The sequence below is a fragment of the Ruditapes philippinarum genome, unplaced genomic scaffold (genome assembly GCF_026571515.1).
Source record: "Ruditapes philippinarum isolate M1 unplaced genomic scaffold, ASM2657151v2 ctg951_1_1_1_1, whole genome shotgun sequence".
Lineage (NCBI taxonomy): Eukaryota > Metazoa > Mollusca > Bivalvia > Venerida > Veneridae > Ruditapes > Ruditapes philippinarum.
Window position 1 is genome coordinate 37,798 of NW_026853473.1, and position 24,724 is coordinate 62,521.

Sequence of the window (24,724 nt, forward strand, 5' to 3'; positions counted from 1 at the left end):
TGAAAATTTTAACTTGGTGTCATGAACATTAAAAAAAAAATTAAAATTATATTTTTAATAGTAATAGGACAAATAATCAAAACTATATCAACGTTAAATTTTTTTTATTTGGGGTTTTTTTTGGAAAAGTATACGTAACATAAGTAATAATAAACATATGCAATATAGGTTATATCAAAAATTATTCAATTTCTTTTTTCGTTTTTGGGGATCAGTGTTAAACTGTAAATGAAAGTGTTCTAATTGTCTGTTATAAATTTTGGCTACACAATAATTTTTTCTGTTCTTTCAGTTTTTTAATTTACATTATAAGAATGCATGGATAACGTTGTTTGAGTGTAGTCAGGAGCAATTCATCTATTTCTACTCACACATAGCATCAGGTTTTGTCGGAAAGTATCGTATATTATATTTCTTAACAAAATCATAAAATTAAGTTCAAGAGAATATGAAGTGTTTGTAGAGATCTTTTTGCTCATCTACGGAGCTATTGTATTTAATTCTTACTCTTCAAAATCTCTTTAAACTTTGAAATAAATATTTTTATGTGTTAAATTCGAATTACATGTATCTCATTAAATTACAAACTCATTTTATTTTTAATAATTGTCTGTCCGGTTGTCAAACTATTATACCTATATAAGAAATTAAGTGATTCATATACATATTTCAGGCTATTTCGCCGGCTATATCGCTTGTAAAACACGTTCACATAGACTTGGTTTCTCAATACCACTTGCGTTAGCAACCCCTATTTCTGTATTCATGTTAGCAGCTGAGAACACATGCAGCTTCTTTCTTCTTCTGTCAGGTAAGTGAAAGGGTGAAAATGGTTGTCTCCAGCCAACATTCTCTGACTTTTACATAATTTGGACTTTAATCAGGCTCTTTTCTGTTCTTTTCAATTTGTTTGTTTGATTGAGCTGTTTTATGTCACACCGACAAAATATAGGTCACATGGCGAAGTTCCAGCTTTATTGGTGAAAGGAAAACCTCCGGTGCCCTTACGTGCATTATTTCAGGCACCAACGCGCACCTAAATAGAACCACTGACGTTTTCGTGAGCTAGCTGGACAGAATCCAAAGTCCTGTCGGGATTCTAACCCATTTTTTATTTTTGAAAAATATATACCTTGACAAATTTAACAAAGTTAGAATTTAAAATATACCACACTGGATTGAGAAGCATTCAGATCGTGTTCAATAAAGGATGGAATTACATGAACATGATCAATCAGACCGGACATGTTACATTTTCTTTTATTTTTCTCTCTCTTTTTTGAGTTTACCATCATGGGCCTTTATTAATTTTACATTGTTCTTTTATATTAAATGAGCATAGACAATATTCATTAAAACAAACAAAGAAATTTTTCCAATTTAATGGTACTATATTTGCCTAGATAAATTTCTAATACACATATTTCTTGTTTTGTATAGATAACGAGGACAAGTTGACCTGTACTATCACATCATCGAAAAGTATAACATTCGTAGTGATAGCCACGACGGCATTTTTCCTTGCACAGGCCTTTTCGACGTGGTGGATTTTATTCGAAAGTGATTTCAATATTATGTTGAGGGAAGATCAGGTAATTATAAGTGAATATTAAGCCAGTCAGAGTAAAGCAGCCTAGGTAGTCTTAACGGTATCGCCTAAGTATTGATAAATTATCCATTTGTTAAATAAAGCCTAAGATGCCCAATCATTATTAAATACGAACTTTAAGGATATATCTATAAACTAAAGATTAATTTTTAAAGACGATGGTCACAGTTTCTAAAATTATAATACCATATAATCAATAAAATAATTATTTTGTAACAGTTATTTTGGACGCCAATGTATAACTCTGCTCTACTTGAACACTGGATAATGTTAGCAAGAAGAAATGAAATCACCGACAAGGAAAACAGATATTTGCAACCATTGCAAACGGCCAAAAACTCGAAACTTTTTATATGCACCACAATGTACAGAGAGGTACGTTTTTTTATATCAAATTATATTGTTTATCTATCTTCTAGCATTTATCATACAATCGTACAACAATTTCACAAAACCTGGATGTTTCGCACACATTGTAGGACCCCTCTATGTTGGAAAACGTATCAATTTACATTTCCCAGACAGATGCGCCGTTCAAATGTACCATTATCTCAGTTTGCAAAAAAATGCATTAGGAAGATGGTATAGTTACGATATCATTAACAAGCAAAGTGTTTAGGGGCGTCCGTGGCCGAGTGTTTAAGGTCGTTGACTTCAAACCACTTGCCCCTCACCGCTGTGGGTTCGAATCCCGACAGGGACTTTGAATTCTGTCATGTGAGGAAGCTACCCAGCTAGCTTACGGAACGTCGGTGGTTCTACTCAGGTGCCCGTTCGTGCCTGAAATAATGCACGGAAGGGCACCTGAGGTCTTCCTCCACCAGTAAAGCTGGAACGTCGCGATATGACCTATACTGTGTCGATGTGACGTAACTCCCCCCCCCACCCCCCCAAAAAAAAACAAAAAAACAAGCAATGTGTACCTAAGCATTAAAAAAAGTTTGCTAACTTGAGTATATTACCTTTTAGGACGACCAAGAGATGAAACAACTCCTCGAATCTTTCAGATTATTTAACAACCACGCTTTTAGGACTAAAGGGCTTAAAATCGAGTTTCACATTTTCTTCGATGGTGCTGTAAAGGCAGGAAAGCCGACGGAATATCTGCTTCAGCTAGTTGTGCTTTTTGAAGAAGTGTTTGGTTGGGAATTATTATTATTAGTTTAACTTTACTATTCCTCTATAGTTATACTTGCAACAGCGTTTATAAAAAAACAACTATGGTTTAATTTCTATAGAGTCATTCGAACTAAACAGTCAACGTTTATAAGCATATAAACCTGAATAGACCTGAATAACTATAAGCACCTTATACAATTTTAGTATTTGATGTCTTATAAACATTATATTGATTTACTGTTATTATCTTCTTTAATTGATATACAAAATGTAAAAGGGAAATTCCGACTTGATGAAAGTCTATATATTTCTGCTGTTTTTTTATATATTATTTATGTAATAATTTATTTATTTGTTTATGAATTTATTGATTAATTTACTTCAATTTGTATAGAGACTGTTAAACATCTAAAGAATTGTGAGTATAAATCACGCTTGAATTTTGTTTGGGCGGAACAGAAATCTGATTTTTATTTAATTTGTTTTGGCGTCATAATCAAATATAACATTAGACTATTTACGTAATTAAGGTCATAATTGTCGAATAAATTGACTTATGGAATTTGAAAACTTCAATTTTAACACTTCTAGGGACGAACGTAGGATTTTTTACAAAAATTGAAACACCTTATGGTTTGTCGCTTAGCTTGCGACTGCCTTGTGATCAAACCGAGGGCTCCAATTGCACAATCCATCTCAAAGACAAATTTAAGGTAAACTATTTATGTTGTATTATTATCATCTTAAGCTTTAAAGCCTTTTCTTGTTGAGCTGAGCAGATAAAGAAATGAAGATTCTCATTTCCATGTTTTATATACTCAATTTCATGAAAAAGGTTAAAAAAGAAGAGAAAAATGTTCCTATCTTTGAAATATTTTCATATAATAATTTGTAACTTATATTATTTCATAAAATACACAATATATTGAGCATACGTTATTCTGCAATGCCTTAAATGGTTATTTAATATTTTCTTATGTTTAATTTTTTGATAATTTAATTGCATTATAGAATTAAATTGCATTAACATTTCGAAACTGAAATTAACTTTACCGTTCTTTTTTATGCTGTATGAAAAAAAAAATCATTAAACAATTTCTATAAATAATGACCTTAACTTAATTAATTTGTTAAGGTAAAGAATAAGAAAAGATGGAGCCAAGTCATGTATATGAAATATGCTCTCGAACAAAAAATTCATGGAAACCGTAAGTTATTTTTTTCTATGATATTTCATCGAATGTCATATAATCAAATTATATGTGAGAATCCAATAACAAACACTTTTATATATTGCACCTTTAAAAAGTTTTTTAACGCTCCAACTGTTCAATTTAAATAAACACATCATTGATTGATGCGTCTTAAATTACTGTTATAGCAACTGATATGTCGGACTTATGTAAAAGCTTTAATATGCAGTGGCATAGTCTAAACAGAGGAGAGTATCCCGGGTAAATTGTTAAAAGCAATATCCTTAATAAGCGGCGTATTAAGATATTTTCAAAGCATAATTTGCTGTGTTTAACTCTTTTTTGTTATAAGTGATTGCCCATCATAAAGTATAGAAATTATTAGGTGCATGCATCAATATTGCTACTAATGAACCGAAACAGAAATTTAGTGAGAAAGCATAAGTATATTTACGATATTAAGGTAAAAGCGGATTTAGCCACGTTCCGTTAAGTAAAAGCACAACAGTCCCATTTGAGACCAAGTCTTCAGTTCCAATTTCTAGCGTATAGAGCCAGCCTTTTTAAACAGTTGTAGTCAATAAAGGCTAAAAGAAAGCAAACGTCAAGGAGAGAGTGTTGCATTCAATATAACGTTATAATGGCATTTAAGACTGAGTGTTATATTCGCATCGTTTGCAGCTTTTGTATAGAATATTGATACAATTCCTCGTGGAACCTAATAACATAAGCAACATTTACCTTTTTCTCGACTCTGAACAATGAAGAAAGTTCCTTGACTGGCTGGCAGGCAAGACCAATATATCCTGGAGCAAATTTGAAACATTTAAATCATACTGTTCATAATATAAACTATCTGGCTACAGCAAACAATTCGACCCCATCGGCACTTGAAAGGTGCAATAAAAAATCAATAATAACTGGAAAATCCACCACAAATATGTAGAACATGACAATCTTAATAAGTGTTGGATACTCAAAATATCATGAAGATTCCCAATACTGCATAATTAAAGTTTCCTGCTCAAAACTTATACATATTACCTATTTGGAGTTAAAAATTATATAAATATCCCATTTTTGTTGGTTTCTTTTTTGTTGGTGTGTGTTCGTGCGTGTGTATATTGGCGTGTGTGTACGTGCGTTTTCTCGACAACTCCTCTTTTGTGTTATGAGAACAAAGTTGATGTTCCATACTTTACTTTCCGTAAGTGATTCAGTATTCTAGGTTTATTTTGTAAATTATCAAAATATGGCACATTTTTAATACAAACTTAAATAAATTGTTTCGTCGCAGATGACTATAAAAGTATGTGTGAAAATTCATCCACCAATATAATGTTTTTTTTGGATATAAATTTTAGAAAATTCAGAACAATCGTACATTTTAACTACTGATGCAGATGTCAAATTTACCCCTAAAAGTGTTGAAGCACTAATAAATCTAATGGCACGTGATGAGAGCGTCGGTGCGGTATGTGCAAGGACTCATCCACTCGGAAATGGGTTGCTTGTTTGGTATCAGATTTTTGAGTATGCAATTGGTCACTGGTTTCAAAAGGTATGTTAATCTTTTTGTGAACTTTATATTTGTGAGCACTATCACGCCATTAAGCTTTATCACAATAACTTATTTTAGAAATTAATATAATTTGAGTAAATCTTGTTTAGGAAGCAGCATCCAGTGTTTTAAAACGTTTACCATGATGTGGATACAATCTCGAAGGAAGTAATATATTGTTCGACATTTCAGGCATCTGAGCATGTACTTGGTACTGTTTTGTGTGCACCCGGATGTTTCAGTGTCTACAGGCTTAAAGCAATAAACGATGTCTTGAATCTATACGCTACAAATGTTGAAAAAGCAGAAGAATTTTTAACAAAAGATATGGGTGAAGACCGATGGTTATGCACGCTTTTGGTAAAATCATTGTCCACGTATTTTGCAAATGTGCAATCAAAACTTTTTTTCTGTTTGTGTGTGTGTGTGTTTGTATGTTTGCTTCATTGTATTATTTCAAAAATATGATCAAATATATTGTGAGATGTAAAAGAATATTTCCGATCATTGACCATCCAGTCGCCACAAAATTATAGTTACTTAACTGAAATTCAACTGAAGGAAGTAAGTGTTGAAATCGAAGATGAATATGTGATCTATGAAATATTCAACAAAGTTATAAATTATCATTTTGAAGGTCCAGAAAGGATGGCGGATAGAATATTGCGCAACGTCAACAAATAGTACTCATTGTCCTGAAGATTTTGACGAGTTTTTTAAACAAAGGCGTCGTTGGATTGTTTCAACACTTGCGAACCAATGGCTCTTAATTAAAGAATGGAGTTTAAGTAAGTTTGTTGTCTATTTCGGATACAAACTTTGCACATGGAAGAACTGAAATAAGGATCAAAAACTTAAAATTATTCGGCTGCGAAGCAACCGAGTCTTTTATGATTATGAAAAAGTCGCATGATTTACTGCGGGATGACACGATTTATTTTGTGAGTATTAAAAAGTTTTGCGAAGTAAATAAAGACATTCACATGCATATAGCACCCATTTTCGTTTTTCAATTTATTGCAAAAACATCTGTTATTAACAGTTTTGTCCTTTCAACGAATAATACTTTCTTATCTCCGTAAACAAATAATGCACTGCTTATGTGGTTGATTTTCGAGAATGTCTATGGTTATAGTATATTGCAGATAGTTGTAATTTCAATTGCTTTACTTATTTTTTTACCCGCACAGATGTATTTTCGAATTTACACTCGCGTTAATAAAGAAACACAGCAAAAAGAAAATAGAACAACGAAACCACTGCGCTGAATACGTTACTGAATGTAGCAATGTGTGAGAACGCTTCCCCTTTAACACTTTTCTAAAATTTTACCAAATCACCACTGCGTCACAAGTGCTGACAAGCGATTTCATATTTTTTAATGAAATTTTATTATATATAATTTGTAAGAGGAAAAGAAGTTGAAAATTACGTGTTAACTGAAACTGTGCTTTTGGTACATATAGAAGTGACTCGAGATACCCTGACAGGCCAGAAATGGAGAAAATTTTTTATTACATTTCTCCAAGATAAAAGGCAACGGAGAAATACAGTCGCTTGGCCAAAACAACAACATTTGATTTATTCCTTTCAATTTAACCAGTTCCTTCGCAGCCATTTAACGTTTGCGTAAAACCTCACTTGATATTAATTGATATGGATATAAGTTTACTACTGGTACATGAATACCTGTAATGAATTATTGTTTCTATCTATTTTTTTTTAGTTAAACAAAACAATTTACGAGTGTCTTTCCTCTTCAAGATATATCAAATTATTTTGCTGGTTTCAACTTTAATTGGACCAAGCTCAGTTATTCTTGTTGTTTCAGGTATGTCTTCAAATACAGATTGTTTGCATTTATTTATTTATTCAATTGTTATTTTTTTTGTGCGGGTGGGTGGGTATTGACTTAATCCAATTCTAGGCAAAAAGTAAATTAGAATTATGAACCGATATTTTATATATTTTATACGCGTTAATATTAACACCTCATATCAGGGAATAATCTATTGATTTGTTTGTAACAGGGGGATTGAAGTTTGGAAAAGATTGGAACTCTTCAGTAACACTTTCGATACAGGTTGCTGCAAGCGTCGGCTATGGAATTATATGTCTTTATTCTTCGTCACGGACACAACTAATGGTACCGTATAATATTCGTTTTAGACTGTGCTGTATACTTGTCGGTTTTTAGAAATGTTGATAAAGAACGATTTTGTTTCTTTCCTCAAATATTTTCTAATTTAAAAGCAATTGTTATTATGTCACAATAAAATTTCATAAGCTATAGATAATATTATATTAGAGCACATTTTTTGAAATATTAATCAAGTTTATAGATCCAATCTGGCTTAAAACGTTTAAAATTATCATGCATTTACTTTCGAATGTAAGAACGATTATGTAAAATCAGTTGAACGAGATGCTACAAAATACCGTGTCTCGTGTGCATATTTTACAAATATGTCTAACCTATTTGATGCAAAGCTTACATGCTTTATAAATGTATTACAAAAACGAATTAAAATATCTTCAATAGTAAAAGTAAATCCAAGCCATTAAAGGTAAATTTAATAGAGTAAAATAAGCTTCATAGAGTAAAATAAGCTTCATATCATTTAACAACAGACAATGATCTTCGGAATGCTTTGTAAAGAAAATATATTTTAAAATGATGAGCTTTCTGGTGCATTTTTATGTATGCTTTAATATGTTACCGAATGTTAGATTAACTTGAAAAATGTATTTCGTCCATTCTTATCTATTCAATATCGTTCCCATAAAATTAAATAAAACGATTCGGTAATATATTAGTATATAAGTAATATTTTAGGTAAGATTTAAATGATGTTAAGCTTTTAAAACAATATACAAAAGCAATGTAGTAAAACAAGCAGAATAAAACGATCTATATCGGTATTTGTCGTTTTAAATTGAAAAACAATATGTTTTACCAATTAAGCTTTCCTCTTTTCGGAAAGTTTATTGAAATATTGCAGCTGTTTTTAAGAAGGAGGTCAACGGTCTTGGAACTAGAACTTTTATCAACGTGTCTTAAAAAATATAAACAAAACGATAAAAAAGAATGTCGGCATGCAATGAAAATGAAACACCAGACGCCAAAAAATCTATAAAGATTTTTTTTAAAAAGGAATCAAATGGTAGTATAAGACATGAAAAGGGACACAAATGTGCTAGGGAAATCTTGAGCCCGCGTAGTTAAGATTAATGCTCTCTAGATGCAGTTTAAAATACAGAATGTGAAAGCTAGTATTAATTTCATTTCAGATAGGGAAGTTATATTGCTGTTTATACACATTTTTCATGATGATAGCGCTTGTTGGTACTGCAGTGGAAATTGCAACTGATATCAACGGTCAACCAGGAGCTGAAGAAAGTTGTACGTTATTTTGTTTACTCAAAACAAAGAATGCCTTTAAAATCCTTCAATAGTTGCATTTTTTTCTATTTGAATCATATTCAATTATGCCTGCTTTTAAGATTCATATTCTTACATATGTGATAGGATGTCTTATGCAAGCTTCCTAACGTCAAATCCCATTTGAGATTTGTATTCCATTTTGTTCGGCATAATGTCTTTTGCTTTTCAGCTCACCTGAGCTTTGTTTTAGCTCAACTCATTTGAGCTGTTAGCAACGATCAGAATATCTTATAAAATATCGAAATCATTCAAGAGAAACAAACGTGCTGAAATTCTAGATGTCACATTTTTATTTGATCTTCATCAAACAATGTGAGAATGGTATTCTTAATGATACTTCGAATAAATTGAAAGATGTTCATCTTAATAGAAAAAAACAAAGTCCTAATGTCAAATGAAAGAAACTTCTGGATCACATTTTTATGTGATCACCGTGTTATCCAGTAACGCTAGAATGTGCAAATAACGCAGGAATTGTGCAAAAGTAACGCAGAATTGTGCAATTTAGTGGCTAAAACGAGCACCGCGATAAGTAAATGGACCAATTTTTTTTAAATGTACACCTACTTGGCAGAACTGAATTAGCGTATACAGTTGCCGAGACATTATACTTTAAACCTCATCAAAAATATTTCATGATCGTGAAAATGACGACCTGACTAGATTATTGATGGCAATTTTTAATTTCGTTGATATCTTTAAATACAATAACGTACATACTACTCCATGACTTTTTATATTCTGTATACATGAGACATTTTCCAATAAATCTACTCGTGGCCGGTGGCATACTACACTTAATTTAGCAGATAAAATGTAATTGAGCCATTTTTACGAGATAACGCCGAATTAGCGAATGAAGCACTGAAGCAACGGCGGTTATCCTATTAGTAGTTGCTAAATCTTATTTTAGCAGCTTTCTTTTATTGTTACACGGCACTTGTAGTTTGACAAATGTCTAAGGTATACATAATATGAAAATGTTATGTTTTATATAAGTTATATGTACATATTTATTTGACGGAAACAGAAAAGTCACCTTCAAAACGGTTATTCGGTTGACCTTCTCACGAATGATCTGAAGAAGTAAACTTAAAAAAAATTGTAGTGCTGGTTAAAATATAATGTTGTAGCAGCCGTATGTTTAAATTTGATTTACTTAAGTTTGTTTACTTAACGTGTTATTCGTCTTGGCTATAACGTTGCACAGATCCGACGTTACCTTTACGTTATTTGCACACGCCAGCGTTACTACATATGCACGGTGATGATGTTCATCGTATTTTGTAAGATCGAATATTTCAATCGTATAAACAATTCGAAATTTTGGGTAAAAAAATAGTCATTTCAAAGACCTTCTTGTTTCCATGTTGACATTGTATGTATTATTAAGATTATACATGTTAGCCAATTACTCTAACTTTAAATGTATAATTCAGTTATCAGTGACGATTTAAAATTATCATCGACCAGTGTCTATTTGATTGGAATGGCAGCTATTTTTCTCATTACCGCTGTGTTACACCTATCAGAGTTTTGGATTATATTTTATGGATTTGTGTATCTACTTGGATTGCCTTCGGGTTATTTGGTATTGATGATATACAGCATCTGCAATATAACCGACAGTTCCTGGGGTAAAAAAAAATCTCAGAATTCAAACATCTTTAACAATTCAAAATGTAAAAGTATTTACTATGTAATATATGATTTAAAATAAAATATAATTTAAATGCCTGTAAAATTTGAGGAATGGTTTTATTTATCATCTTGTAGAAGACAATTTAAAGTTTCGAGAATGATTGTAATAATTCATGTTTAATCATTTATTAACGTTGAATTTCGTATAAAAATAAATTTGCCTTAAAAAAGGAACAAGAGAAGATGAACAAGAAATCTTGCATGACCATACATGGAAAGAGAAAATTTTGTCGGGGATTAAATTTTTGTGCTCGTAAGTAGTATGGGTATTATTGAAGTTAAATTCAAAATTTGTGACAGATGAATGTGAATATGAATAACGCCCCATATATTTTAAATGGTCCAAGAAGTAAGACTTACAACTGAGTGTAATATTTTTAAAATTGAATGTTAAGTTTGTTTCAATGTTTAAACCTCACAGATATTAGTTTGTAAAAAGCTAACCTTAGATACATCTTAGAATTACATTACATGTAATATCTTATAATTTTTAATTCGGACAAGACTATCTTTATGGTGTTAAAGTGACACTATGCTCAGTTTTAGTCAAGTTGAGCTGAATTCTTTATATATTTTAAAGGATTGACTGCGTTACGAGGGGTGCTCAAATATAATTGCAACTAGGCCAATACCCCCTTTTAACAACGTTTTGCATGAACTATGTACATGTATCGCATAGATGGTTGTATTAGCTCTCAATTGATATAATGCATGTGCAAATTAGTTCAGCTCAGTCTAGCTTTGACAATAGTCTTCTTGGCATACAGGCGAAAGATATGCTTAATGAAATGTGTCGTGTTTATGAGAACAATGAACTTTTCTTTTTCGTCTGTCACACCGTGGTTAAAGAATTTTCAAAGTGGTGTGGATTCAGAAAAAGATGAACTTCATGCACGCCTTTAAAAAACTTAATTTCACCAAAAATGGTTGATGAAATTTCGCCAAAAATGGTTGAAAAAGTAAAGGACTTAATTGCTACTGATGCAGGATTTACAACTAGGCATATAGCTTAATACGTTGGTCTCTCCGTAGGAGTCGCTCATACGATTCTCAGACGTGATTGAAAAATTTGAAGGATACGTGCCAGATGGATACCCCATCTTCTTACAAAAGAGTAAACACTTGCTGAGTAAGACCCTCCAAACAATTGTTGAAACCTTTCTCTAAATACAACAGTCAATCTTTCGCAAATATCAATAATGACGATGAATTTATGAGTCCAAGCAAAGGAAGTCAAAGACTTTGCGTAGCAAAACGCACAATGAGCGTCAATCAAGGTCCTGTTATTCAAATTTCCGTACGAAAGGGTACATCTGTAAATGCCAAGTTTTACAAAGGCAATGTCCTTTATAAATTAAAGAAATATTTCAAGAAGCAAGCAACTGGTCTCCGTGGTGTCAGGTTGTTGCAAGACAATGCTTTGTCACACAAAGCGGCCATTGAAAGAAAATATCTAAAACAGGAAAATGTTGTTGACTTGACATTACTCACCCTCCTTTCTCGCCAGATCTTGTCCCTTAATACTTTTTCCTCTTTCCGAAACTCAAAAAACACCTTGCAGGAAGAAAATATCAAACGGGAAAAAAATTCGGTTCGGCTATTTTCTATACCTCGAAAAGATCCTGAAAAATAAACGCATTTAACAATTTTACTAAAATAATACAACTTTTTATCACATGGTGGTATGTTTTAAGATAATTATTTGGCACTGTATGTTAGCACTTCTAGAAGTTGACCCAGTTGCATTCATAATTGAACACCCCTCATAGTTGTGATCGACCAACATTTTATAAAAATGTTACGGATAAAATATATAAATCTGCCCAAAATATAAAAGATCGGACATATTCTTTTCTAAAATTCGAACGGCATCCGTTTATTGTGAACGATAGTTAAAGAAATTTCCATGCGTCATCTGGATTACTGTTTTTGTTGTTGCTGTTGTTGTTTTTTCATAATTAAATATAAAATTGAAGACATTTAAATTTTATTTCTGGTTTACCTGTAAACTTACACTTACACTTTGAAAGGCACAGTGTCACTTTAAAATATGGTGAAAAAGCTATCCTGAATTATTTTAAATAACTTATTAATAATATATTTTTATCATTTGTGTCAATTGTTAATTTATATGTGTTTAGGTGTTTTTCAAGGCAAGACAATCGTCAACAAGTACAAGAATCAGAAAATCAAGGCAGCAATAAAAGTTTAGGTCGATCTATATATAAAGCTAAATCGTCTGGTACATCACAATCTGGTGACGATACAATGGCACCAAATGGTGATATGATTCATTTGTTAATTTCTGTATCGTTCATCGTTTTTAAAATTGTAATTTTTAGGTACATTACCAGAAAATTGATTTATAAAAAATAGAACTTAGATAAGAGTATTAAGTGTGAGGATAAAGAAGTTTAATATTTTTTGGACTAGAGCACAACATGTCTAAGATTAACTCTTGTGAAAGTGCCCTACCTAACGAACAAAATGCCAAAGATAAGTTATTGGCGTTCGTGCGTTGATCGTCGTACGGCGTCAACTGTTGCTTTAAACAAAATAATTATGTTTTTAAACGTTTTTGGATATTTATAAAACTCGTTTAAAAAGTTATACTTTCGTATAAAGTATATCTAATTGAAAAACGTTTTATAAAATTTACGGTAAAAGATAATGTTATGTTGTTTCCATAATCTAATTGTCGATTCTCAAAAGAGCTGTAACATAGAACATCTTTGCTATTTAACAAACATGAATAGTGTGTGTAAAGTAAACTGTTGTTCCAAAAAAACGTATTCTGCTATACTAATATGGTTTATAACTGTTCAGCAATACTTTTGTGCAATGCATAATGACTTGTGTTTCGTATCGCTATTTTGGTGTGTAAACTACAGGCAGCAGCTATATAGTATTATGCACATGAATTATGAAATATTCTCCATAGCCTATATCTTTTGGCCATCATGAACCTCTTGTCCATATAAAAAGGTTTTATGTCTTATTTCTAGTTCTATGTAACACCTATTTGATAAAAAATATATTACCCAAAAGCAAACTGTTATAGCGCAAACAAATGCCGAGAAAAAATTCATACTTTCTTTGTATCAGTATGTGTAAAATCTGTTCAGCTGCCACAATTGTTGGTTGAAGTTTTTAACATCGGCCAAAGTTTAGACGTTTTCAAACAGTTTTGCCAAATCAAGTAGGAAGCATTCCGGTAGCTACTAAATAATTATCTTCATCTTAAAAATAATTTAATTTTCTTATAAAATGTTAAGCAAACATATCTTATTGGATAATCTTTCTTTAACTGATTAAATATGTTTTGTAAAGTTGGGTGGTAAACAAATGTGCATTAACTGTTTTATGGGTAAATATAGATTGCGTTGATCCTGTGCAAAGCGAAGAAGACGAGTCTGTAGAAACATGGTTACAAGATATGGTAGTAATTTTTTAACATTGAAACATTCAGTAAATCCCAATGTCAGCGCGGTATTATGTTTGGAATTTGAATGCGACAGTGACCCTGTAACTATTTTGATATATATGTCAGTTTGCTATTGTTGTTCATTCAGAGACTCTTTGTTAGTGCTCATTGTTTGTTGAAAAGAATTTTCCAAAGATTCATCTTCCAAAGATTCCGCATGAAGTAGTTAAAATACATTATGGACACATTGATGGAATACGTACATTCTATATTTTGACTTTTAATTCTATTATCCAACAAAAATCAGGACAACTGTTTCCCCTTTATTGTTTTCATTTGCACTCATTCAACATGTTCTGAAATCATTGTAGCCAGAAGAAGCAAAGCTTTTGAAAGAAAATGGTTTCGAGAAAACTTCTTTTATCAGTAACATTAGAAAAGAAGATCTGAAGAGTATTGGTATAAAGGGTATGTCTTTCATTTCGTTGTTCACTATGAATTGCCATGATTGATGATATAAACGATTAAAAGCAATTTCAGGATATAAGGATGTCAACCTTTACAACATTTAATGGGATTGTTGGTAGAGAATTCATGTCGTCAATAAACTTTATTGAAAAATAACATATTTTGTTCTTCTGCAAAACATGTTAACCTTTTCTGCGTATACCATTACTCATGTTGGCTATAAACATTTTTTAATATGTTTAATGCTTAAAAATATATGCTATGTTATATTATGTAACAATTCTTTTTAACCCCAAGTCAAACCTTTTCCGAATCAGTCCCAAGCATTAACCAAGGTTACATATTTGTGAAAGGCATAAACACTCTCTCTGACCCCTCACCCCAATTTTTATATAGTTGTAAAATAATGGTTATATGAAAAACAAAGGAGGACACTTTTTGAAGAATAAACGAAAAGCAGCAATTTCAAATAGCTTTAAAGTGCCTGTTAACCGTATGACATAATGTATAAAGGCTGTTTTAAAAAACACACATTTTATTTACGATTGTTAACACTTATATTTCAGACCGGATAAAAATAAAGAAAATTATTAATATGGTTGAACAACTGAAGGATTACGAAATTCCATTGCAAATTCCAGTGAGTATACTTTAAAGCAATGCTTAAAGTTAATTACGACAATGATCAACGCTTGTATCGCAATACTTTTCGTCTTATCGTCGACACCACTAGTTTATATAATGAAGATGCTTGCAACACACTTCTAAATAGGCACCTTTCATATTCTCCATAATAAATTCTTCTATTGGTGATGAAATATTCCATTTTAACAAGTTATCTCTTAAGGACTTGAGGGGTATTGCTACATAACAATTTTTTTGTTGTTTCCCGTCAGTCAGACATTGGTCTTTCAGTGATTATTTACTATCTACTTAACTATTGTGCCGGCGCGGTATCCGGAAGGCCATGGCGTATGACATTTAATGACATTAACGTTTTTTGTTATAATCCTTGAGTTTTTCTAAGAATTCGATTCCGAGCAGAAATCTGCTTGCAATGGAAATCAAAAGAAATATTTAATTCAAAAGATTCCTTAAGGTCTATAGATTTAAATACATGGCTGATAATTAGATTATCTATTTAGCATATTAAGCATTGCCTTACAAGTGTATTTAATAATTATGTCATTTCTAGAAGTACACCTCAATTAATCGAACTAGGACAATCAAACAATTACTTGGTGAAGAACACTGTGCCAAAATCTATAAATATTTTATCCGTGAATATTTATTTTCAGTTCAGTTTTTTTTATATTATACCATTAGATTGTAAGGTAAATTAAAAACAAAATTCCAGACAATTGTTAAGCAAAAACATTTTCAGATTAAGAATGTGAGCAATTTTGGGTCAATACTGTTGAATCACACTTAGGATATGTGGCCTGCTTTTTAACTTTTTCTTTTGACGTTTTATCTGTGATATGCAGGCTTCATAACCTCTGATCCCTTTCAAAATTCCATTTTGTTAAGTTCCGCCCATTGTTTTCTCGTTTAGGGCACAATCTTATTATTATTTGGTGACCCTACGCCGCTTTTCATGGAATGGCACTACTGTGTCACATTGAAGGTTCCATGAAAACCGCCGTATGAACACAACTGCGGATGTTTAAAAATTCAAAATTTTTCCATTTCATGTTTAAATGTTGAATTCTGCTTAAGCCGGTGCTAGAGGGCGTGGAAGGTAGTTTGCACTTTACAGTACCGTCCATGAACAGGCTCAATCAAACCTAGCCTGCAACATTTTCAATTTTGCTGTGTTGGGCTTTCTTTAGGGATTCTTATTTCTCTCTATTTCATCACGATCAACGTTTCATTTGGCCTTTAGCAAGAATTATATTATTTAAGTCAACATATTCTACAATGATTTATGATAACTCACTTATATAGTAATGCTAATATATAGCCCTTGTTTACGCTATGTTTGTTTTGCGCAAATGAAGTCACACTTCAAGATATATACACACGGCTGTGGATTACCTTTTTTACGGAATCGCAAAATTGGCATTGATGTGTGATTTAAAGAAATCAGCTTGGCATACAACATATATTTGAACCTATTTTTACAACAAGAATCTGAAAAAATATATTATTGGGTCTTAATTTCTTCTAGTACTTCTAGCTAGACAACAAACTGAATGACTGAAGTGATTATTTCATGCATAGTTTATTTGAATAACAAGTGAAAGGTAATGCATATTTTATAACATGTTCATGTTTTCTGTCCTATTTAGTGTCTTATAATTATTCTTCTCTCCGATTGAATATAGGAAAATGTTGAGAGTTGGTTAAAACAAATTGGTTTGGAACAATACAAAAACCATTTCTTTGAGGCAAATATCAAAGATCAAATTGATCTTGAAATCCTAGCAGACTGCAAGGAAGATGATGTCAAATCATTCCACATCAACAAGAGAGGTAGGTGATAAGTTTCCTATTTTGACAAATCTACCTTCCTTCAAAACATTTCTTTTTAAATATCTAGATTCCAATACTAAACACGTTATTTTTGTCTAGTTAATGTGGACATGGACGTTCTGCTTTACTAACAATTGTATATTCATTTCGTAGATATTGGAATTGACCGTACAAATACATCCAATATTGTTTTATAGAAACCTTCTAAGCGCACAAGTTTCGGTAACATAGATTTAATGACTGTGACTCAGCAAACATGTTACAGCTCGAATAATTTAAAGAGTTAGCGTTGTCCATTGCCTTTTATGATGCGAATGAATTAATTCTGAGTGGGTTTCACATGCTTGTAGGTCATATCAGAAGGTTCCTGATAGCCATAAAAGCATTACGAAAACCGTCACATGGTAAGTTTAGTAGAAAGTCATTACACACGATCTTCAAGTAGTTTCATTTCTAAATTAAATTACTTGTACTTGTCCCATTTGACCTTAAAATACCCTCAAGTAAAATTTTGCCAATCCAAGGGTATATAGTAAGTTAACAGATGTTAGTCAAATAAAAGTTTGTCATCCTTTCAGTTTTATAATTTACTTCACATGAATTATATATAACTCAGGTGGCCAAAGGAAATTTCTATAAATATTCATCGTAATAACCTGTAACTTTCAATTATTAAAAGTGAGGCAGTCGTTTTATATTTTAGGTAGATTTATATTATATCCTAAACATTTTCCAATATCAACTGCTGGTTAATCATGATTTCAATGTATAATTTTATTTAGACAATTCAACTCAACAATGAACAAATTTGCATTTTGTCTCTTTAAGCACACCCGCTTCAAAATATGGACATTTTGACAAACGCTAATTTGATAGAGTCTAAATTCGGATGACGCACTATGTTTACATTTAACATTGACAATTTCATTGAAAACTGATATAGACCGAAATACTCTTTATAAACGAGAAAGTTACAATCGCTATTGTTCCTTTGTTTGATTTTTTTCCATCGACAAAGACATACCAGTATGCACAAATGCTAACATTACCTTCGTCCAATCACACCCTATGACTTTTTCTATATTGTGGAAACAACTTAGATGTCATCCTTTTTAAAATCTCAAAGGAATTCACTGAACCTTATCTTATTAAATTTCAGTATTTAGATATCCTCTGATGTAAAAAGATTAATAATATTTTACTGATAAAGATGACATGTTAGCTAAACATTTTCGCTTTTATTACAGGGTGTCTTAATTATTTGGACTAGATCCATATTTTCAGCATTGCACTTGATATTGAAAATCCATTTATACTCCTCATGATATATGTTACATAATAATATTATAGCTCAGAAAAAACAAGTTGAAGCTTGCAATGCAATTGAAGAAAAACGTTCTGAAGAACAGAACAACGAAGTCACAGATTTCTGGAAACAAGTTGGAGAAGAGTGTCTAAGGCCAAGGTCAACAGTATTCGAGTCCGATGAGCATTTGAAAGGTTTGACACGTTTGATGACGTCATAAGTATCTTTTAAATCATAGATTTTAAAATCTATGATCTATTCTATAGTGGTCGTTGCAGCTTTTAGATTTAATTTGATAGCATAGACATACTGGTTGTTAAGAGCTATTTTGAAACATGGCGTCCATTGCCGAATGGTAAAGGTCGTTGGCTTCAAAACACAAGCCGCGAAAGAATCTTCGGTTCTTTCATTTGAGAAAATTATCTTAAGCAACGTCGGCGGTTCTACTCCGGTTCGTTTATACCTTGTACCTAAAAAGCACACAGAGGTGCAAATGAGGTCTCTTTGCACTCATAAAGCTGGAAAGTCGCCATATGACCTATACTTTGTTGGTGTGACGTAAATCCCAATAAAAAGATATACTGAAACATGACCATTTATATTTGAAAATAACATTACAAACATAATTAAAACCTATAATATGTAGAAAACAAATCTTAAATTTTCTTCTTCAATACTAGAAGGTCAAGAGGCAAGCGCCGATTATTTAAATAACGGGCTCAAATTCAGCGCTGTTCAAGTAGTAACTTGAATCAATATTTGTTTTACTATTTATTTCAAAAGATTCAAAGTATTTCTCATTTTATACTTCATCTAGATTTGAATAAATACTTTTGTAACTATGCCTTGTCATTATAGATTCTTTAAGCTTTTATTTTCAAAATGCTGGCTTTGGATTTCAAATGCTTTTTCTTTGGCTTCTCTGCAGATGTAAATGCACGAAAGATAGGTTTAGTACAGTTTAACATGGTTTGACTGTCACAATAGATTTCCTGTATTACTCTGTAGTGTTGTGATAAATCATTTGAAATTGAATGACACTCTTCCTGTATGATCTCTATTCGTGTTAGTATTTGTGACAAATAATAGTGTCTTTTACTTTAATATAGTGAAACTTAAGGATTCACGCGACATGTGGCTTTTAGTATTTGCTATGATTAATGTTCTGTGGTTAATACTTATCTCAACGTTGGCAGATAAGGGAAAACTACTTGGTGTGTTTGGAAGTAATCCGATAGGTAAGTTGAAGCTTTTTTATTGACAAAGAGGAAGCTTAACTGTTAACAAAAATAATCATGATAGAACTGAAGCATGCAAATCAAAGAAATTGTTGAGATAGAATTTGTACAAAATGAAGGAAAATACTGAAATTTGTTTATACTTACCTTAAAAGAGTTATTTCTTTGTTAAAACAAACGTTTTACGTTTAACAGTGTATTGACTCTTGGTACGGATATTTGTCGTGGTGATTGTTGACTTTTGAAAATTTTATGAAAGCTATCTTTTATAATGTGGATAATTTACTATGAAAATATCAACAACCAGGGGTCAACTATGTCATTTTTCAAATAAAATTACTTTTTTAGATAATAAACTGATGTTTCTTTCAGGGTTTGCGGTGATAGCTGTTTATGGTGTTGTTCTTATCATTCAATTCTTTGCAATGATAATCCACAGAATTTCAACATTCCTGCACTTCTTGGGTATTATTCCATACAATTGCGGAACATCCTATCATAGCAATTTCTTGTTCTATAACAGGTGATCTTCAGTGTTCGCTTTCTAATATTAAATAGATATACAACGATGATGTTAAAACACGAAACGTCTGCTGAAACATAAGCCGCATATAAGGTATGATGAATACAACTTTGATAATAAAGTTACGTTAAGACCTACTTGATGAAACAAAAGCTAAACGATTTGCAATATTTTGCTATGTTTAAAACACACAAATTTGCAATAATATCATAATTATATTTTTGAATCATGTCAGTGCAAGTCGTAAGTTTTCATATATAAGTTTCAAGATTTCAAAATTTTATTGTCTATAAGTCTTTAGGCCTCCGGCCCATAAACATTTACAACATATAAATACATAGACAGTGAGTGATACAGACATGTATACATACAAAATTGACAAAATTAACAGTATTTCAGTATTCATTGTGATCTAATATCTAAGTGACTTTGTCTTTTATTTAGTGCACAGAACAGGTACATTGCAGTGTTCATTTTTTCATTTTTTAGACATGAATAAGTAAATTTTATCAAGTGTTGGTAGCATTCTGCAATTTTCCGAAATATATTGGCAGCGTATATCATTTTAAAATGGAATTCATTTTCTATTGAAGTTTCACATTAAGGATATACACGTTCATCTCTACTAAAGCCATAGTGTCTACCTGTTTCAATAAAAAGATTGTGAACAAAACATCTAAAAGAAGCAAAACATTTTCAAAATTTGACAATATCAAGTACATGTACATAATTTCAACTGTAAATTTTGTTTTATATGACGAATTTCAATGTCAATTTCTTATTAAGCATTCATTTGGCTCTCCAATCCTTTAGGTACTATTGGCATACAGATTAAATAAAATAATCATTAATAATTTCAATTTAGTTCTCCCAAATATAGCCAAATCCAAATCCATTACTACATAACTTTTATCTGAAACCCATTACCAATATTTAATACAATGTTTTGATGTATAGATATACATTGGGTATTGTTCTAAGTCACCCATAACTGCATCATTACAAGCATTAGAGTTTACTTGTAAAAATCTTTTACAACAAAGTTTATGAGTGCCTCAATACAGGAACTATTACTACGACCCCATAGTTCTGAACCATACACTATTTTGCGTATCCTCAAAAGTGCCTCTTTGTGATTCCCCCAATGATTATGATATATTGTAATCATTGTCAAATGAATTTGCACCACTTACAATACTGGCATAACTATGTCGAAAAGCATGTACAAATCTCCTGTTGGTATCTGTTTGTTGCCTGGTAAATTGATTTGGCTTATATGTTACCAATTTGCCATTCTTGAAATATCCGCGTGAACTTCTATTATTGAGTTCTTTCAACTGCTGACGTTGTAAGTATGTAAGATCATTAAGGAGTAAAACTGTAGTCCTGAGATGATCACGATACTTAAAAAGTTAAAACTTGTCATCTAGGTCTTTTTAATTCCACTATTACTAGCCTAGGTTTACTAGTTTTTTTACCAACTCTTCTAACAGATTTTATTAAATCTTCATTTAACATTGCATTAGGAGGAGCAGCAGAAAATATTGATTCATTGACAGAAGCTTCTAAGGACATTTGCTCATTTTCCGTTTCTTGAAGGCCAAACATTATTAATGATCCTTTCACCTCTGTTACATTTAAATGTCTCTCTACTTGTTCGATACACTCCTGCAAAGTTTCATCATTAATTGCCAAAGCTCTAATATCACTGTCGAGAATCTCATTTTGGTACTCGATATAATCTAAACGTCTCTGCATATCACTTATAATTTTTATAGTTTTAACTTGATTTGTCTCAATATTTTTAATATTTGATTTAATAGATGTAAGCTCTGTCTGGACATTGGTCATTTCCATTTTAACACCAACAATATCATTCTTCATTTGTGTTAAAGAATCTCGATTATCAGAGATAACATTCAATATTAATTGTGTATCTTCTGTTGGACATGGATTCAGCTCTATATCTGCAGCCAATAGTAGCACCCTGTTAGCATATGAAGCATAAATACTGCTACCATAAGTATTTATGTCGGGTATTGTGTTTTATAAAAATATAAGATGTTGATGATCTGAACTTATTCAACTTCAATAGGAGATGAATATATCAACGAGATAAGAGTTTTACCATATGCATTAAAAGCAATGTAAGACATCATAATGCAATTACAAAACAGTCCATGCTGTTTAAATGTGTAACAGTTCCAGAAGTCCTGAGATAAGATTATATTTACAAATTTTCTTTTCTCTTGCTCTAATGTGTAATTGCAATTTAAAGCTGCCTATTTGATTATTTGATGGTTTTTAATCAATAATCTTTTGTTCACAGTGATAATGCTTTGGAAGATCAAGATAATGAAATTTTCAAAAAAGACATTCAGGAATGTCACAGACGAGTAAGTGGAAGAGAACGTCACACACGAGTTTGCGAAGAGTTCCTTTACTCTCTGAGCAATTTGAAACATATTCATACTTTCGTTTGAGAAAACTATCTTAAGGAACGTCGGCGGTTCTACTCCGGTTCGTTTGTACCTTGTACCTAAAAAGCACACAGAGGTGCAAATGAGGTCTCTTTGCACTCGTTAAGCTGGAAAGTCACCAAATGACCTATACTGTGTTGGTGTGACGTAAAGCCCAATAAAAAGATATACTGAAACATGACCATTTATATTTGAAAATAACATTACAAACATCATTAAAACCTATAATATGTAGAAAACAAATCTTAAATTCTCTTCTTCAATACCAGAAGATCAAGAGGCAAGCGCTGATTAATTAAATAATGGGCTTAAATTCAGCGCTGTTCAAGTACTAAATTGAATCAATATTTGTTTTACTATTTATTTCAAAAGATTCAAAATATTTCTCATTTTATACTTCATCTAGCTTTGAATAAATACGTATGTAACTATGCACTGTCTATTAAGATTCTTTTAGCTTTTAGTTTCAAAATGCTGGCTTTGGATTTCAATGGCTTTGAATTTAAATGCGTCCTTTGGCTTCTCTGCAGATGTAAATGCACGAAAGATAGGTTTAGTACAGTTTAACATGGTTTGACTGTCACAATAGATTTCCTGTATTACTCTGTATTGTTGTTCTAAATCATTTGAAATTGAATGACACTTTTCCTGTATGATCTCTATTCATGTTAGAATTTGTGACAAAGAATATTGTCTTTTACTTTAATATAGTGAAACTTAAGGACTCGAGGACAGATTAATATAAAATGGAATTCAACTTCTATTGAAGTTTCACAATAAAGATAAACACGTTCATATCTACTTAAGCCATAGTGTATATCTGTTTCAATAAGAAGATTGTGAACAGAACATCTAAAAGAAGCGAAACATTTTCGAAATTTGAGAATTTCAAGTACATGTACATAATATTCAACTGTAAATTTTGTTTTATATGACGAATAATATGTCAATTTCTTATGAAGCATACCTTTGGCACTTCAATCCTGTAGGTATTGATCTTTTAGTCTATTGACATACAGATTTAAAAAATCATCATCGATAATTTCATTTTGGTTCTCCTAAATATAGCTAAATCAATTACTACATAACTTTTATCTGATATCTGAAACCCAAATTTTCCTACTCATCGTATCATAATATAGTAGCATATCATAACATAATCTTGGATATCTATCGTTTGCTATTTTTAATAGATCTGAACATCTGAATGATCTGAACATTCAACTTCAATAGGAGATGAATATATCAACGAGATAAGAGTTTTACCATGAAGCATTTAAAGCAATGTAAGACACCATAATGTAATTACAAAGCAGACCAACTGTTTAAATGTGTAACAGTTCCAGAAGTGCTGAGATTATGTATACAAATTTTCTTCTCTTTAGCTCTACTGTGTAATTGCAGGTTAAAGCTGCCTATTCGATTATTCGATGGTTACTAATCAATAATCTTTCCTTCACAGTGATAATGCTTTGGAAGATAAAGACGATGAAAAATTCAGACAAGACATTGAGAAATGTCACAGACGAGTTAGCGAAAGAGTTCCTCTACTTTCAGAGCAATTTGAAACATACTCCACGGCAAGCACCTCCTGTTAGTTATAACACTGTTATTTGATATCATGATACATTTGTGTATGAGTTATATGAACAACATTACATACTTCAACAAAAACAAAACTATTTGATATTTTGGCTGATACCATCTGTGAAAGATTTGAATTCCTGTAGAATTAACATATTTCTGACTAAAAAAGAAATTCAGCTTGTGACATATAATAGGTCGGTACCAGTGATGTTAAAATGAAGCTGGCGCATTCTGTAATCAATATTTTACCTGTTACTAAAGGCAATGTCCTGACCAGCATGTAAACTGCAAATTAAATTATATCGGTCCAGGTTTAATTATTTTGAATGTGAAATTATTTTCATTCACCTATGTTGTTGTTATTTAAAGAGACATATTTTATAAAGATAAGTGGCAAGATTCGCATTAAGTTACTAAATTATTAACAAACTTATACAGAATACAAATGTAATAAATGATTTGATGAAGAAATAAAATAATATATCCAATTCATTTAATTAATCTAATGTATTTATTCTTTATGTTAAAATGTGTAATACTTATATTATTACTTCTTTATTTTAATGATTTGTCAAAATAAAAAGAAAAGGATTAA

The 24,724-nt window shown here is 31.4% G+C and overlaps 1 protein-coding gene across 3 annotated transcripts; it reads left to right on the plus strand.

Annotated features, from left to right (window-relative positions):
* The first annotated feature begins 312 nt into the window (after positions 1-312).
* LOC132736971 (chitin synthase chs-2-like) lies at positions 313-24,724 on the plus strand. Of its 3 annotated transcripts, none has more exons than XM_060724190.1 (24): positions 313-811; positions 1,441-1,592; positions 1,829-1,984; positions 2,579-2,750; positions 3,320-3,441; positions 3,864-3,936; positions 5,286-5,482; positions 5,675-5,842; positions 6,120-6,270; positions 7,209-7,313; positions 7,513-7,628; positions 8,774-8,885; positions 10,367-10,564; positions 10,800-10,881; positions 12,770-12,909; positions 14,006-14,067; positions 14,424-14,520; positions 15,087-15,160; positions 16,848-16,995; positions 17,346-17,399; positions 18,346-18,495; positions 19,411-19,539; positions 19,912-20,062; positions 24,005-24,724. In XM_060724190.1, the coding sequence occupies exons 1-24, from the start codon at positions 766-768 to the stop codon at positions 24,138-24,140; spliced, it is 2,991 nt and encodes a 996-aa protein (XP_060580173.1). In that variant the 5' UTR covers positions 313-765; the 3' UTR covers positions 24,141-24,724. The 3 variants fall into 3 exon arrangements, with proteins under 3 accessions (XP_060580173.1, XP_060580172.1, XP_060580174.1); XM_060724189.1 differs by lacking the exon at positions 24,005-24,724 and adding an exon at positions 22,392-23,991; XM_060724191.1 differs by lacking the exons at positions 17,346-17,399; positions 24,005-24,724 and adding an exon at positions 22,392-23,991.